The sequence below is a fragment of the Ranitomeya variabilis genome, chromosome 3 (genome assembly GCF_051348905.1).
Source record: "Ranitomeya variabilis isolate aRanVar5 chromosome 3, aRanVar5.hap1, whole genome shotgun sequence".
Taxonomy (NCBI): Eukaryota; Metazoa; Chordata; class Amphibia; order Anura; family Dendrobatidae; genus Ranitomeya; species Ranitomeya variabilis.
The window spans coordinates 730,484,782-730,502,451 of record NC_135234.1 but is presented as its reverse complement, the minus strand read 5'-3'; the positions used below and the strand labels follow the sequence as shown (position 1 = coordinate 730,502,451).

The 17,670-nt window shown below is 46.1% G+C and overlaps 1 protein-coding gene across 2 annotated transcripts in view; it reads right to left on the bottom strand.

Annotated features, from left to right (window-relative positions):
* Window positions 1–17,670, bottom strand: part of ATM (ATM serine/threonine kinase) — a 171,988-nt gene that overhangs the window by 78,944 nt on the left and 75,374 nt on the right. Inside the window, exons 34-40 of one of the 2 annotated variants that reach the window (XM_077298431.1) lie at window positions 13,093–13,264; window positions 11,210–11,351; window positions 10,390–10,569; window positions 8,219–8,396; window positions 7,034–7,124; window positions 6,089–6,247; window positions 5,272–5,380 (exon numbers count right to left, since the gene is read on the bottom strand). In XM_077298431.1, the coding sequence (XP_077154546.1) occupies window positions 5,272–5,380; window positions 6,089–6,247; window positions 7,034–7,124; window positions 8,219–8,396; window positions 10,390–10,569; window positions 11,210–11,351; window positions 13,093–13,264 (1,031 nt within the window). The remainder of the gene's footprint in view (window positions 1–5,271; window positions 5,381–6,088; window positions 6,248–7,033; window positions 7,125–8,218; window positions 8,397–10,389; window positions 10,570–11,209; window positions 11,352–13,092; window positions 13,265–17,670) is intronic. The other variant, XM_077298432.1, reaches the window with a different exon arrangement.

Sequence of the window (17,670 nt, the reverse complement as noted above, 5' to 3'; positions counted from 1 at the left end):
AACATCCCTGAAAAAGGCAGGAGATGCCCACTCAAACTGGAAGAAACGCTGGGCCGTTAGCACGAGTTATGCCGAGGAAGATCTGCCAGGTCTAGGCCTGGTGGACCAACCATGGGAGTTGCGGGAACGCCGGGAAGGGGTAGGCTTAAAGGAAGCCTTTTCTCTAGCCAGACGAGATCGCAGTCTGTTCTTAGCTAGAGGAATCTTCTGACGCCGCAAAACAGCGAAAGGACAAAGCGAACTCGTGCCTCCCGTGGCGTCCTTAATAATTTGTTCCAGCATGTAGCCAAAGAAACAGGCCCCCTGGAAGGGGAGGCTGGTAAAGGACTTCTTGAAGACAAGTCCGCCTGTAGAGCCGAATATTCCGTCGGATGGCCACCATATTGCTGAACGCGTGAGCTGCACAAGCCGCGCATCTAGGGAGGCAGATACCAAATATTTCCCTGCATAGGAAATCTGGTCCATCAGGTCAGCTAGCTCCCCCGGAGGAGCTCCAGCCGGGGTGCTTTTACAAGGCTGTTTGGTCCATCTAGCTATGGTCCTTGAGACCCAGGTAGTGGCAATGGCCGAGGCACAAAATAGAAGCAGCCGTTTCAAAAGCTGATTTATCCAGCGATTCTATAATTGTATCCTTGGAACCCATGAGGGAAGAGGGGCCAAGTTGGTAGACAGTCTGGGAAATGACGAGTCCAGAATTGCCCGCTTCCTGCCGAGGAATCAGTCCAGTTAGCGATGAGCTCAGGGGAGAAGGAATATAGGATGCCGAGACGCTTCCCTGTCTGAAAGCATCTGGTATGGTTCGCATTTCCCCTGGCAAGTACCACCACAAATTCAGTGTGTGGGGCAAAGACCTTGGAAGGTGGTTTGACCGTCTAAACGAAACCGCCTATTCTGCGGGTTCCGTAGAGGTATCCATGATGCTTAGGGTCTGGTTAATCGCAATAATAAGGTTATGCACCTGTAGTGAAACAAAGTCTGAAACTTCCTCTGCAAACATGACCGAGGAAGCCCGTCTCTCTCTCTCGAGAGAGGAGGATCAGGAAGAGGGATCTCACCGGTCCAGACCGGAGGGCAAGATGGAGAGGGAAAGAAAGGTGTGAGACGTCCATGGAGCTGATGGTGGACGTCTTCGTCTCCTCCAACCGACAGGCTCTGGAGGGCGAGTGGGTAGCGAATGGAGCTGGGACCGAACTTCTAAGCACGTTTGTGTGCTAGGATCATGGTCCTGCTGTCGGATCTATGAGGATACGGGGTGGCAGTACATGTCGTACTCATAGTTCATAATGTGGGATTACAGGTGTGACTGTTCACCCTGTATCCCTCCGAAAAAAAGGAACCTAGAATTTTGCTCTGTATCTCTTGTGGCCTGAGTTGAAAAAGGCTGGACGGAGAAACCTGTGACCCACTAGCAACAGCGGTTAGGCACGGACACCAAGGTAGTGACATCCTGGTGAGGTCCGCCCCAGACTGAGACAGAAGGAAAGCCCACCCAGGATAGGGGTCTCGGTCTCACCCGGGGTCGGGACTCCTGGACAGGGAGTTGCTGCAGCTGACAAGCGGAAGCAGGAGGACGGGAACGCTCTCCTTATAGGATTAGGCCTGGGAGCAGACCCACTAAATGATGCCCGAAGGTTAGGGGAACAGGAGAGGGGAGTAATAGACTGCATAGCAGAGCTACTCACAGTAATAGTAGAGTCCTGTAGACTGCTCCCGGCTGTAGCTGCGACCGGCAACATGGCACAGGTCCAGGGCACCAGCGATGAGACGGCAACCTAAGGCCTCTTTCACACTTCAGTTGTTTGGCGTCAGTCAGAAACCGCTATTTTTTTTTTTGGCGGATCCGCTATTTTCCCATAGACATACATTAGCGACGAATTGTGGCGGATGGTCGTCCGTTCCATCCGCCATGCGACGGATCCGTCGAGATTTGGCGGACGTCATCTAGACATTGACGGACATTGTAACGTTTTTTGTCTGCGCCGAAATGGCGGTTCGCGACGGATCCGTTGCGTCCGCCATTCCATAGAATGGCCGCCTATGGGCGACATATCCGTCACGACCGTCATTTCGGCGGATCCGCCGCCCCAATCCGCTTTTTCAATTGCGCATGCTCCAAAAAGTTGATACTTTTCCCAGACAACCCCCAAGTAACGGATCCGTCAAAAAAACGGATCCGTTAGAACCATTTTCTCAACAATTGTGACGGATCCGTCGATCCATCACTATGTCGGAGCTGACTGACGCCAAACAACTGAAGTGTGAAAGAAGACTAAGGAGGATGCAGGGGACCCAGCCGGAGAAAGCGTGTGCTGGGGAAAAAAGGTACCGGCTGCAGTCTGGATGAACCGCAGATGGTGACCGCTGAAAGGGCGCGGGAACGTGCGCTCTGCGCGATGTGGCGCCAAACAGCGGCGTAGAAGTTGTGGGCCCAGGAGCACCAAGATGGCGCCGGTGGGCGGGGAGTAAAGAGATTGTCGGGCGGGAGAAAGCCCGCCCAATGAAAGCGGAAGTGGACGGAGCGCGGCACCGGAAGTAGGCCCGGGCAGAAGCCGGGGCCTAAATTACAGGCCAGCGACCGCCGGAGGAGAGAGCCACGGCGCCAGAGCAGTGCGCCGCAGTTAGAAAAACGGTGCGGCAGCCTGCCAAGGCTGTCACGCTGGAGAGGATGGAGCGGCCGCCATGAAAAAACCCCGCGGCGCCAGAGCAGTGCGCCGCAGGGAGAAGCGGCGCGGCAGCCTGACAGGGCTGTCGCGCTGGAGAAGGTAGTGCGGCCCCATTAAAACCGCGGCGACGGAGCAGTGCGCAGCAGGAAGAAACGGCACGACAGCCTGTCAGGGCTGTCTCACTGGGGAGAGTGGTGCCGCGTAGGAAGCGGCACGGCAGCCTGTAAAGGCCCCGTGCCGGAATAGAAGGCAGAGGGGCCGCAGATGCCGCATGGGAACAGTAATCCCGGGCCGTGCTGCTGCAATCTGGGTGCAAGCGACGACCAGGTATTCTGGGAGCCCCTAGCAAGACCCCCCTTGAAAGATCTGGGATGGGAAATACTCACCTCAACTTCCCACGCCGATACTAACCTGAAGAGAAATGAGACGTCCAAGCTGATGGACGTCCTCATCTCCTCCAACCTACAGGCTCTGGTGGGCAAGTGGGTGGGGGATGGAGCCAGGACCGGACATCTGAGCATGCTTGTGTGCTAGGATCATGGTCCTGCTGAGGGATCTATGAGGATACGGGGTGGCAGTACACGCCGTACTCATAGTCCATATTGTGGGATTACAGGTGTGACTGTTCACCCTGTATCCCTTCTGGAAAAACCTGAAAGAAAATGACGCACATTGAGGTAGATAAGGGTCTAGTGAAAGACCCGTGTCCACCTCCTACTGACACTAAGCTAAACTGAATATCCTACTTCCTGTCGGTGGGGTGTACACTGCAGAGGAGGAGCTAACTTTTTTATTTGCATAGTGTCAGCCTCCTAGTGGCAGCAGCATACACCCCATGGTTCCTGTGTCCCCCAATGAGAGGCGATAGAGAAAAATAATTTTTGCTTGTGTCGCCTTTTTCGAGACCTGTAACGCCTTCAATTCTCTGGTTCTGGGGCTGGGTGAGGGCTTATTTTTTAGTGCCCTGAGCTAACGTTTTTTACTGATACCATATTGGGGTAGATGCGATGTTTTTATCGACTCTTGTTGCATTTTATTGCAAAAAAAAAGAAGTTCTGGCAGTTTTCTTTAGTTACCGATTGGATTAATTTATTTTTAGATTTTGATAGATTAGACTTTTATGAACGCATAAATACTGAATGTGTATTTTTTTACTGGGGCAAAAGGATGGAGATTTAAACTTGTGGGGTTTTTTTTGTTTTCTCACATTTTAAAACCTTTATTTTTTACTTTTTTATTGTATTTAATACTCCCCTTAGGGGACTTGAAGCTGTGATCACCTGATCACTTGTAAGATACATAGAAATGCATCAGCACTGTTACGTATAGCAGAAATCACAGTCTCCTATGTATTCTAGTTGTTAAAGGCACATGATGACTGACTGATTCAGCCATCATCTGCAAGGACAGATGCGGGATTGGGGTAAGTGATTTGTTGTGAAGGAAATAAAGGGACTCTATTAGTACAGAATGAGTGTTCAAACCAAGCACAGGCGCTCGGTGCATCATGGCAAAGCCAAATATTTAACTACAACTTCATATTTGTTTGTTTCCCATTGATTGCCATCCCCTCCCTTCTTTGATTGCCAGCCCCGGCTTCATAGAGCCAGAGAAGGGTGGAAATAGAGGGAAAATAAGCAGGTGGGAAGGTGTACTTACATATGTGGCCACGCCAGGGTCGCCATCAGGGCATTACTGCCCTTACTGGTGTATGGGGCCTGGTGGGCAGAAGGAAAGAGGAGGGCCCAGAAATGCTGGCTGCTCGGGCCCCTCCCCTCTTTGCTTCAGCTCACCGGGAACCAGGCGCAAGGGGACTGGTCACCGTCACTTAATACCAATAGTAACTATATGTGTAGCATCTTGCATATCCTGTCTTCACAGCTGCTCCTCCTCCTGGCTCGTCCTGTCTGGTGCTTGTTGTTAGATCGCCTCCTTCTCCCTGCACACACTGGTTCCAGCCTGTGCAGAACGACATCTGCACACTCATGGCTGGAGGGAAGCTGCAGCTGTGTGCAGGACCTCAATCACCTAATGAACAGGAGGTAAAGATCGGCCTGAATGTGTCCGCCTGTTTAGCAGAGTAAAGAGGGGAGGCAGGGGCTGCAGTCAGAGACTAGAAGCAGTGATTTACTGACACTGACCCCAGAGGTTTGTGTTGTCTGGTCGGTGCAGGATTCTCATCCACAGACAGCACCAACCAGAGAGCTCGGCGACACACTCACTAAATCACTAGCTGTGTTCTCTGACAGGCGGCCCACTGTCATCACCGAAGATTACCTATCTTTAATATTGGGTAAGCAGGGACATGCGTTGTATGCGGATGTGTCCGCATGCGGCGATCGCACGGGAATGCAAAATTTTGGGGTGGAGCCTGGGCGAAGTCTCAAGGGCGCCCGAAAATTTTGACAGTATGGGACCCCAAAATTCCTGGTGGCAGCCGTGGGCCACACCATGAAGCACCGAGCGGCTGTGCTTTGTTTTGATCAGTCAATCTGTGCTGATAGAGTCCCTTTAAAATGGCAAATCTGGGCCTTCTAGAAACTCATATGACTGTACTTGCATATAATCTCGATACAATCAATTTACTAGCTAGAAAATCCAGAAATACCTGCAAACTTATCCCAGAGTCCTCTTTGCTTCTCTCGCTCATGCTGACGATGGTCATGGTTTGGCTTTCCTCTTCAAACTTAATAGACTTCCGTGCAGCGGACTTGCTCCTAAAAACACCAGCCAGATTGGACAATTTAGGGAGGAATAGACCACAAGTAAGCACTACACATAGTATACCATAAATGTAAAAAATGCAGTGTTTACAGGGTTTGCTTATGCTGTAAAATAAGAAAACCGGCAGTCCTTACTAGTGATGAGCGAACGTGCTGGGATAAGGTGTTATCTGAGCATGCTCGGGTGTCTTTGGCGTGCTCAAAAAATGTGTTTGAGTCCCTGCGGCTGCATGTCTTGAGGCTGATTGACAGGGGCAACATATGCAGGGGTTGCCTAACAATCAGGCATTCCCTGCATGTGTTGCGGCTGTTGAACAGCCATGAGACATGCAGCTGCAGGGACTCAAACACATTATTTGAGCACGCCAAAGACACCCGAGCATGATGGATAACACCTTATCCCAGCACATTCACTCATCAATAGTCCTTACCAACTTATTGCTCCAGCACTGCCTCTCCCTGTCTGCCTTTGAGACTGGGATTGGATGCAGCGGTGATGCCACATCTACAACATGTGACCACTGCAGCCAATCACTGAGCTTAGAGGTCTGGTGCAGTCTACCTTCCCGCTAAGCCCAATCATTGGAAGCAAACGGTGTATTTCATCTCAGCTCATATAAGCTGGGTAAAATAAATTAAATGATGAATAAAAAGAAAGAAAATAGAGACCTATTGCGATTAATCAGACCAAGAAGCGCTTACTTAGCCCTTTGTTCTCCATCCAGCTTGATCTTGTCAGCGTAGATTTCAGTGTACAGCAGAGCAGTAAAGTGAGCTGCACAGGACTGCACGGCCATGGCAACTTCAAGGTAATTTAGATCAAGCCAAAAATTATTATCAAAGGCTGTTCCCTGTCCTGGTCTGAAATGAGAGCAGATACAATATGTTTAATATTTGCCTTCGGATCATAGTAACATAGTACAAAAAATCAAATATTCACCACACACTCTGTTGGGAACGTAATGCCAAAAAAATGTTTTAATCCAAAAAGTGATAACAGCACAAAGTACTGAGAATTTTGGGAGCGACAGAAAAGTGACGTTTCGGCCTATCCCCGGCTTTAATCAGTACGTTGTGTAAAGTGATTTGACTTAATGGAACACAAAATAAATGTGTGTCTGGAGATGACGCAAAAAATAGAGGAACCAGGCTGTGGTCCTCAGGAAAACCATACGCTGTAGTGTGCTCAGTGGTGGATTGGCAGCGCTCCCGCGCTCAGCCCCTTATGCTGCAGCCACAGCCTGGTTCCTCTATTTTTTGGGGGCATCTCAGACACACATTTATTTTGTGTTCCACAGAGTGTGCGGTCAATATTTGATTTTTTGTGCTTAGGGTCCACAGGATCCATTACACCGGCACCTCGTATTATGATAGAGTGCAGGCCAATACTCCTCTCTTGCATAGTAACACAGTAACATAGTTAGCAAGGCCGAAAAAAGACATTTGTCCATCCAGTTCAGCCTATATTCCGCCAGAATAAATCCCCAGATCTACGTCCTTCTAAAGAACCTAATAACTGTAAGATACATTATTGTTACGCTCCAGGAAGGCATCCAGGCCTCTCCTGGAGGATCCTTTTGGAAGGAAACTGAAATATATTCATAATGCACAAATAATTTGTTAAGAACAAACTAAATTTTATTTTACCGCATTTGCTTCCTTAAGTACTCCACAATGCTGAGCATCGTTCTCCTGGATGCAATGTTCACTGTTCCCCGGGCCAGGCCTTCAGATTCTGCTTTGGAAATGAACAACCATATGTTACCTATCCAAGCATTGGGTTGGGCTGACATATCAACAAAGGCCTAACTGCAGACCTAGAAGGCTGCCTACATGACAAAACTTTGTCATGGAGAAGAAAACTTAGTAGTAACACCCCTGCATCTCAGTGCTTCCTTGTCCAATGCCCATAGCTAGCCAATGTCTATACACAATATTATCAGTAATGTAGGGGCAAAAGATGGTGGGCTCCTCAGTCCACTGCCATCTTATGCTGTATGCTTCTCCTAGTGGAGAATGATATCAGTTATCATAGGGTGAAGGTCCGTGTAAAGCTGCTCATTTCCACATTGGGCTAAGAGAGGTACTTCTCTGTGCCGGCCAGGACAGTTACTGTGGCAAGCTCGTCTTACACCTGGAAAGTATCTTGCCATGTCTTATTAAGATGGCAGCTCCTCTCAATGTTGGATAAGGAGATCAGATGTGTTATACAAGCCTTTTCAGTGAGAAAAACAAGATCCCTGAACTGATATATTGCAAGAGGAATTAAAATGATTGGTTTTCCAAGAAATATGTTTAGCCCATGGGCTAGCAAAGATAGAAATATACATAGCATTACTTACCTGCCACTGCGCCTGGTCTTTGTTGACAGCTGCAGTGGTGTAGTACTGATTACAGCGCATGTGACTACTTCAGCGAGTCAATGAGCTTGAGCCTCGGACCTCGGCATCACCGCTGTGAAAAGTTATTGGTTGCAGTGGTCACATGCGCTGCAGCCATCAACAAAGACCAGGGGCAGGGCCAGAGAGGAGGTGCTGGGTAAGTAAAGCAGTGATTGTACATTGTAACCTCTGCAAACCTATGGAATAAAAAAAGCATTTATTAGGAGAAACCCTCCCAGTACATAAGATAGAGCACAATTGTTCTATGATGACTTGTACAAATCTGAAAGCCATGGAAACACCATCTTCGATGATAATTAGTGAACATCGACACTTGACCATTGCTTAACAGCCGCTGAACATGTCAGATAAAATAGAATAAGCTGAAGTGTAAAAATTTTGACAGTGACAAAATGAATAAAAGAAAACAGTAGAATTACACAGAATGTACCCGAGTCTGAACTGGCCGGGGTGGCCGATCTGCTGGATGTTGGGGAAGAACGGCAGCATGATGCAAAGAATCCCTTAATATGCTTTGATAAAAGTGTCCTCCATGTGTCATTGGGGTCATTGAGTAGGATGTTGTGTATAAGATAAGGCAACATAGCCTGACAGAAGTCAGCCTTGACCTACAAAGATCAGAGACCACATAGAATTACATACGATATATAAAACATGACATACATAACAATCTACTAAAATGCTTGTGCATGCCCTCATCATCCCCCGCCTTGACTACTGCAACATCCTTTTCTGTGGCCTCCCTGCTAACACCCTTGCACCTCTCCAGTCCATCCTTAACTCTGCTGCCCGACTAATTCATCTCTCTCCTCGCTAATCCTCCGCTTCCCCCCTCTGCAAATCTCTTCACGGCTCCCGTTCCCTCAGCGTATCCAGTTCAAACTACTAATACTGACCTACAAAGCCATCCATAACGTGTCTCCTCCATATATCTCTGAACTAATCTCCCGATATCTTCCCTCATGTAATCTCCGGTCCTCCCAAGACCTCCTTCTCTCCTCCACACTTATCCGATCCTCACCCAACCGCTTCCAGGACTTCTCCAGAATATCCCCCATCCTCTGGAATTCCTTGCCCCAACACATCCGACTATCAACCACATTTGGATGCTTCAGAAAGAACCTGAAAACCCACCTCTTCAGGAAAGCCTACAGCCTGCACTGACCTCGCTGCCTCCTCACCACTACTGAAGCTACCGCCTTACCAACACCGGTGCTCCTACAACCCTCAACCTATTGTCTCCATCCCCACCACCCTGTAGAATGTAAGCCCGCAAGGGCAGGGTCCTCGCCCCACTGAATCAGTCTGTAATTGTTAGTTTGCTTACTGTAAGCGATATCTGTAATTTGTATTTAACCCCTTTCCATTGTGCTGTACATGGGATCAATGGTGCTATATAAATAAATAATAATAATACAGAAAAAGTAGTATATATGGCTGCTATTTCAAGGGACGGTTAGCACAGAATGAGTACTCAAACCCAGCACACGCGCTTGGTACATCACGGTGGGTCCAAACATTTAAGTGCATCTTCCCATCTACTTGTTATCCATACACGTATATCCACCCTTCTCTCGCTCTATTAAACCAGAGCTGGTAATCAAAATAGAGAGAGGCAGAGAGAAAATAAGTAAGTGGGAAAGAGCACTTAAATGTTCGGCCACAACAAAGGTGCACCGAGCGCCTTTGCTTGGTGTGGACAGTCACTCTGTGTTGCCAACACAGTCTGTTTAATACTATTTAGAGTGAACAAAGGCAAGGTGCCATGGAGAGTAAAAAAACAGAATCGGTGACTGCGATTTTCCCCTGAATTTAAGTACAACATCCACTTCAGTGCTCTCAACATTTGCAGCAAGTGTCCTGCCTGCCAAATGCACTAACAGCATCAAGCCCCTTGTCACAAGGATATCACAGGGTGCTTCTGCCCGGCAGAGGATGTCACAGGGTGCTTCTGCCCGGCCTAAAGTCACAGGGTGCTTCTGCCCAGCAGAGGTTATCACAGGGTGCTTCTGCCTGGCAGAGAATGTCACAGGGTGCTTCTGCCCGGCAGAGGATGTCACAGGGTGCTTCTGCCCGGCAGAGGATGTCACAGGGTGCTTCTGCCCGGCAGAGGATGTCACAGGGTGCTTCTGCCCGGCAGAGGATGTCACAGGGTGCTTCTGCCCGGCAGAGGATGTCACAGGGTGCTTCTGCCCGGCAGAGGTTGTCACAGGGTGCTTCTGCCCAGCAGAGGATGTCACAGGGTGCTTCTGCCCGGCAGAGGATGTCACAGGGTGCTTCTGCCCAGCCTAAAGTCACAGGATGCTTCTGCCCAGCAGAGGTTATCACAGGGTGCTTCTGCCTGGCAGAGAATGTCACAGAGAGCTCCTGCCTAGCATAAAGTCACAGGGTGCTTCTGCCCGGCAGAGGATGTCACAGAGCACTCATGTCCAGCAGCGGATGTTATAGAGCGCTCCTGCCCAGCAGAGAAAGTACACAGCAGCAGTAATGTAAGCATTCTGGGCTCGGCAGACATATGATGATTCAGACAGCTCCATTAGTGAACAAAAGGCAGCTCATCCATAGCCTCCCGTCAGCAGATCTAAGTGCACAATAACTCACCTCACACAGCGGTTTTAATAGAAGAACCACCTCGCTTCTCACTCCGCCGCTTGTAAGTAAAGTACAAGTCAGGTGCTTTATCCAGTCCTCATGGTTTCCATTTTGAGGGATCCATAAAGTGTGATCATCCACGCTGTTAAATGAACCATCTGCTACATGCATATCTTCTACCTGAACGACCTAATGAGGTCAAGAATATCAATCAGTTGGAATACAACATACTGCAGTCCAAAATTTGGACAAGTCAAATTCTTATCTCCCCTGACATCATATGTCTGCAGGGCTGCAACAGGGTGGATGTTATTGTAAGACACAACAAGGAGGTGCCAGTATTAACAGGTTACCATTAGGGAAGAGTCACGCGGCATGGACTGGCTGGTGGCTCTCCTGACCCAAGGATGTATTTCTATGCAACTGTCACGCTCGGGTGGGCAGAGCCGATGGCCAGTCCCAGTATTGTGATGTGATCCTTGTCTGACTCTTCCCTTAATGATATGACAGGTTACCTTTAATGTGATATCTATGTAATGCAGCAATATATTGGCTCCACAGTAGCAAAAAAAAATTTGACCGTCTCTCTGACCAATTTCTTGAAAGGAAGACTTTCTAAATTAACTTACACTTTACAATATCTGAGACTTGGTTTTCCTAACCAGACAACCCCTTAGCGATCTCCTTTTAAGTTTTACTTGCAGAGGGTGAGGGAAAATGTTCAGTCTTCTGTTGTGTCTTTTTAATTGTTTTCGAATGCACAGACTTTACAATATTAATGTCTGTGTCTGGTAGGTGGAGATGCTGAGCGCTGCCATATTTCACTTACCTTCCTTTTCGGAGAACGGAATGGCTGCAGGTACACAAGCATGGGATCTCCGCTGTCCTTATACATCTCCCAAAACTGACAACCGGTTTTTGTGGCCAAAATATTCTTCAAACAAGTAGCGGCAGCTGATCGCACACGGATGCTACACAAAATATATAAGAACACCCAAATGATATCAAAACCATTTACGTGTGGATTTTACATTGTGTGTTCCCCACCATGATGCACGGAGGGGAAGGTGCGACGCCCTGGGGGTACATAGCTGGTGACACTGTCAGTGATATACTCCAGAATCAAGGCACAATAAAGGTCTGTTTACATAGACCGACTAACATCACGATATGATCGCCAATGGGTAAACTTTTTAGTTGCCTTCTGAATTTCTTCTATATTTTTCCTTTTTGCAGACTTTGTACTTAAATAATCTGTGATAGTCGGTAATGGATTAGATTTGGACGCCGCATAACTGGACTTTGCATTTGGTAGGAAAGAAATTAAGACCGTTGTTCAAGCTTTGGTGTTATCCACTGGGACAGTATTTTTCCTTTGGGGTGAAGATGTTAAAGTGGCGGGTTTATCTCGTATAGAGGAATTGATATTCATGCCCAGTGAAATAAAAAAACTCAAGAGGGTCCGAGGGAAATATAAGGTGATAGATTGACTGCTGGTGAGAACTGAAAAAAATTACTACTTTTCCAGTAGTAGCAGCAGCGCAGTGGTCAAGCAGAAAGGTCCATCTCTTTTTGCTCCTCAATATATTTGCAAATGAAGATTTCCTCCTATCCGCGGGTGTGACTGCAGCAGCTGTATACTCTACCGGCACCGCGGGTGTGACGGCAGCAGCGATATACTCTACCGGCACCGCGGGTGTAACTGCAGCAGCGGTATACTCTACCGGCACCGCGGGTGTGACTGCAGCAGTGGTATACTCTACCGGCACCGCGGGTGTGACTGCAGCAGCTGTATACTCTACCGGCACCGCGGGTGTGAATGCAGCAGCAGCGGTATACTCTACCGGCACCGCGGGTGTGAATGCAGCAGCAGCGGTATACTCTACCGGCATACAGGGGTTGTGACACTCATAACCTGGTCAGGTGAGCGCCCCCTTTACTGTATCACCCTATGTGCACTTGTCTCTCTTTGCCGTTTTTCCTATTATATGCAGGATTGAGACTCAGGGCTTGCACACCCAACCATCATATTTTTTTTCATTTATATGCTAGATGATTAAAACTGATTCATCAATGCTTCTACTTCACAATTTACCTAAATATTTATGTATTAATGTGTGTTTAATATAGAAGGTGTAACGTTTCTCCTTGTGGAGGGTGGCAAGCCGGGCCTGCCATGTCAGAGTGAGGAGACTTATATGCCATGCATGATATTCTGGGAAATTAAATATGCAAATTGCCTCTTCAAAAAGGGAGAGAACTAGAACTCTAGTGTGGCACTAGAGTTCTAGCCCTCTTCCTCTGTGAAGAGGCATTTTTCATATTTAATTTCCCAGAGTATCATGCATGGCGTACAAATCTCCTCACTCTGACATGGCAGGCCTGGACTGTCACTCTCCACAAGGAGAAACGTTACTCCTTAGATCCCAGTCTTAAGCCTCTCATAAAGCCAAATCAGATCTCATGCTTTGCACTGATGAGAGGCAATACCCTGAAACACTGTGTCTGCAAATTTGGCTTTTATCCAAAGTCAGGCTCGTTATAGGGTTGATATTGACTTGTAGGATTGCCATTTCCAATAGGTGGCGCTAGAGTTCAAGTCCTCTTCCTCTCTGACGGGATAATCTACATATTTAATAACTGCACAGATAGCAATAATCTTATTTATTTTAACACCACAAAACTGGTAGGGATTTAGTATTGGATACCCACCACTGATCCGTCAGGATGTTATTTATTAGTGTCAGGATAATGAGTACACAATGAAGCTCCTTGTCTTCAAAAAACCCCCCGGCTCTGCCATACAGCAGCTCCTTCCTGTGCTGCAGGGCTATGGTGCAAAAGTCAATAGGTCCCAGCTCTCCGAGGCAGCTCCCGACCGCTTCTGGAGACGACAGCGAGTAAACAGCAGACAGTTACAACGTCATGAAGTTAGAGTTTACCGAGACCTTATGGAATAGTGACACCATGAGACTCAAGAATCCATAAAGTCAATAGTTGGTATTAACAGATGCGGAAGTAACTAGTAATGTGAACAGGCGCAGATTACGGCAAATGGCCACATTGTATAATCTTTTGTAGAATTTTTTAAATAAATATATATATATATATATATATATATATATATATATATATATATATATATATATATATATATATATATATATATATATATATACACTGTGTTCCAAATTATTATGCACAAAGAGTTTAGGAGTGATAAGGTTAGAATTTTTTTGTTTGTCATTTAAACTCATTGATGGTGATGTGTGTCAGGGCTCTTTATATCACTGAAAGCAATTGCAGATACCTGTGCACATTAGTTTGGCAGGTGTGTCCAAATAATGGCAAGACTACTTAAGAAGGCTGTTCCACATTATTAAGCAGCCTACATTTTTTGCCAAAATGGGAAAGAAAAAGGATGTGTCGGCTGCTGAGAAGCAACAAATTGTGGAGTATTTAGGGCAAGGCATGACTACAATCAACATTGCCAAGACACTTCATCGTGATCATCGCACAATCAAGAAGTATGTAGCTGATTCCCAGCACACACGTGTGCGTGCTGATAAGGAAAAATTGAGGACTCTTTCCAACAGGCAATTGCGTAAGGTTAAAAGAGCAGCTGCAAAAATGCCTTGTCATAGCAGCAGACAAGTTTTTGAAGCTGCTGGTGCCTCCAACGTCCCCAGAACAACAAGATGCAGGGTCCTTCAGAGGTGCGTAAGCCATCCTGTCGACCACCTCTATCCACTGCACACAAGCAGAAACGGCTCCAGTGGGCCAAACGATACATGAAGACTGACTTCCAAACTGTTTTGTTCACCGATAAGTGCCGTGCAACGCTCGATGGTCCAGATGGATGGAGTGGAGGATGGCTGGTTGATGGACACCCCATGAAAACACGGCTAAGGCGCCAACAAGGAGGAGGTGGAGTAATGTTTTGGGCTGGAATCATGGGGAGAGAGATTGTCGGCCCCTTTATGATCCCTGAAGGGGTAAAGATGAACTCCATGATCTATGTGGAGTTTCTAAAACAACACTTCCTGCCATGGTTCAAGAGGAAGAACCGTGCTTTCCACAGCAAGATCATTTTCATACATGATAATGCACCGTCTCATGCTGCAAAAAACACATCTGCATCTCTGGCTGCTATGGGCATAAAAGAGGACAAACTTATGGTGTGGCCACCATCTTCCCCTGACCTCAACCCCATTGAGAACCTCTGCAGCATCATCAAAAGGAGTGTCTATGATGGCGGGAGGCAGTTCACATCTAAGCAACAGCTCTGGGAGGGTATTCTGTCCACATGCAAAACAACTGAAGCAGAAACCATCCAAAAACTGACAAATTCAATGGACGAGAGAGTTCAGAAGCTTCTTTCGAACAAGGGGTCCTATGAGCAAATGTAACATCACCTAGAATAAAGTTTTCACTTGAAAACTGTTTGATTTCATTTTGTAATAAGCTGATAATGCTTATAACTTCACAATTCACCATTTTTTTGTTCAAAATAATAAAAAAAAGGTTGAAAACTCTGCTGTGCATAATAATTTGGAACATGCATTTTGAGTGTTTATTTTTTTTTTAAAGATACTGTTTTCATAGGCAGTTTGTTCCAAAACATTGCCATTATACTAGAATAGTAGATGACTGGAAAATAACAATGACTGCAATTCAGATAGGCAATTAAGAGAAAATGTGAGGAAATATTATTTGCATAGTAATTTGGAACACAGTGTGTATATATATATATATATATATATATATATATATATATATATATATATATATATATATATATATATATATATATATATATATATATATATATATATCTATCTTTCTAAGATGTTTTAGGGAATTGTATTTTAATATGGCAACACAAACGGCAATCATGTAATTTTCACACTGGTCTCTAGGTGTAATAGTAATTAGCTCTAATATAATTTGGACTTAAAGATGGTGAACTGTTGCCAGGTACTTCTCAATATACATGAGATCTGTATAACCCCGCCCCCACCATTGATTAGCAGCTTTCTGCCTATGCACAGTGTACACAAAAAGCTGCCAATCAGTGGTGTGGGTGGGGTTAAATCAAGCTCAGCATTCAGAGCACTGCTATATCTGCAGCAGAGAAAACTGTTGCATCAAAAATACAGCAATTAGCCCAGTAAGTGACATCATTGGAATCAGGGTCTCCACCCCTACATTATGTTGCTCTCAGATGGGGTGTCAAAAAATGCAGACAGATTCTCTTTAAACTTTTAAGGATCGTATATCGTTGACTTGAATATATTTATTTTATTTTCTATATAATTGGTAGGAAGTGGAGATAAATCACAGTATAACACTAACAAGAGAAACTTATACTCTGCAACTCGCTGTTCATACTACCGTGTGGTGCGCCATAGATGAATATTAGATTATTAAAGCCCACTGCCTCTTGATAACGCCGGTTAGCAGTGAAACATGTTGAGGGGAGCATAAGGTTAAAAAATGGAATCTGTCACCACATTTTACAGATCTAAACAATTAATATGGGAATATAGGTTATAAACTGCAGCGGAGAATGATGCCTGTATGTCTCATATCACATGACTTGCGGAGAAATCATCTTTTATTACTTTACATTTATGACCTCTTCTAGGTTGGTGCCTGAAAGATAACTCTGCCTCCAGAACTTGCTTTACATGAAGGAGAGTTACCAGTGTGAGACAAGTAACTAACACAGAACAGGAGAAATACATTTGTCTTCTTGCAGACACTTTTTTTGCTTCTCTCTGAGCTTTGCTGTGTTGCAACAAAATTACAGCACTGTTTGCTTGTAAGATGGAAGCTGAACCGAACCTGCAGATGTGTCAGGTATAATCACACACAGCTCTGCAGTGAGATCAGGAGAGCAGAGAGCGACCATTAGGGCTCATTTCCACTGGCGAGAGACAAATCGGTCCGTAATCTGGACTGAAAAAAGGGATGTAGCGTATGTGATTGTCATGCGAGTGTAATGCGATTTTTAATCGCACCATCCGTTTTACATCCGTATGCAATCCGTTTTGTTTCTCTGAAACTATTTTTAGACAGTCATTTACAGGACCATGGACAGTGTTCTAGGCCACAGAATGGTGATGTATCCGTAAAAAACAAACGGAATACGGATGGTCCGTATTCCGTCCGTTTTTTTTCTCGCACCCATTGACTTGCATTGGCGAGTCTCGTCCGAGACTCGCAGCAAATCGCAGCATGCTGCGATTTTTTTCTCAGTCCGATTTCGGCTGAGAAAAAAATTGCAAATGAAAAGACACCTATTGAATAACATTGGTCCGAGTGCAATCCGATTTTTTATCGGATTGCACTCGTCCGTTTTCCTCGCCAGTGGAAATGAGCCCTTACACAGCAAACCGGTCACACTGGTAACCATTACACATCACACTGGTAATCACTACAAATCACACTGGTAACTCTCCCTTATATTTAAAACAAGCTCTGGAGGCAGAGTTATCTCCAGGCACCATCCGCCCAAAGCCTGGTAAAAGTAATGTATATGAAATGATAAAAGATGATTTCTCAGCAACAAGGCATCTGATATGAAATGCACAAGTAGGACTTTTATCAGCAGTCTATAACCTGTAAGCCCAAATTAATAGCTTAGATGGTCAAATGTGGTAACGGTTTCCCTTTAAAGGGAATCTGTCACCCTGTTTTTTTCGATATGAGATAAAAATATGGTTCAATAGGGCCTGAGCTCTGCTTTACATCAGTACCTTTCATATCCCCGATTCCCCACCTTTGCTGAGAAAATACCTTAGTAATCTCTCCGTTTTCGTATGTCAATCACCCCGGTCCGGTCCGATGGGCGTAGCCTATTCGCCGTTTCTCCCCACCTCCTGCCTTGCTCTATGCATTAATTTCTCTTCTTTTCTGTGTTGGCGGGCGTTGTTTTCTGCGCCTGCGCATTAAAGAGGCCTCTCACGCATGCGCAGTATGTTTTGCCCAACAGGGGGCAAAGCATACAACTCATTATTGCGCATGGAACAGCAACACTTCCGGGTAACAGAGCGTAGGGTCAAAAGCTGGCATTATTGCATGCGCAATAATGATTTCTTGCTTTGCCCACAAGTGGTCAAAGCATACTGCGCAGGCGCTAGAGGCCAATTCAATGAGCACGCGCAGAAACTAAACGGGATCTGTGCTATTCACAGATCTCTTTAGGTCAAGCACGCCGAGGAGTGGGGGGAGAAACGGCGAATATGCTACACCCATCGGACTGGACCAGGGTGATTGACCTATGAA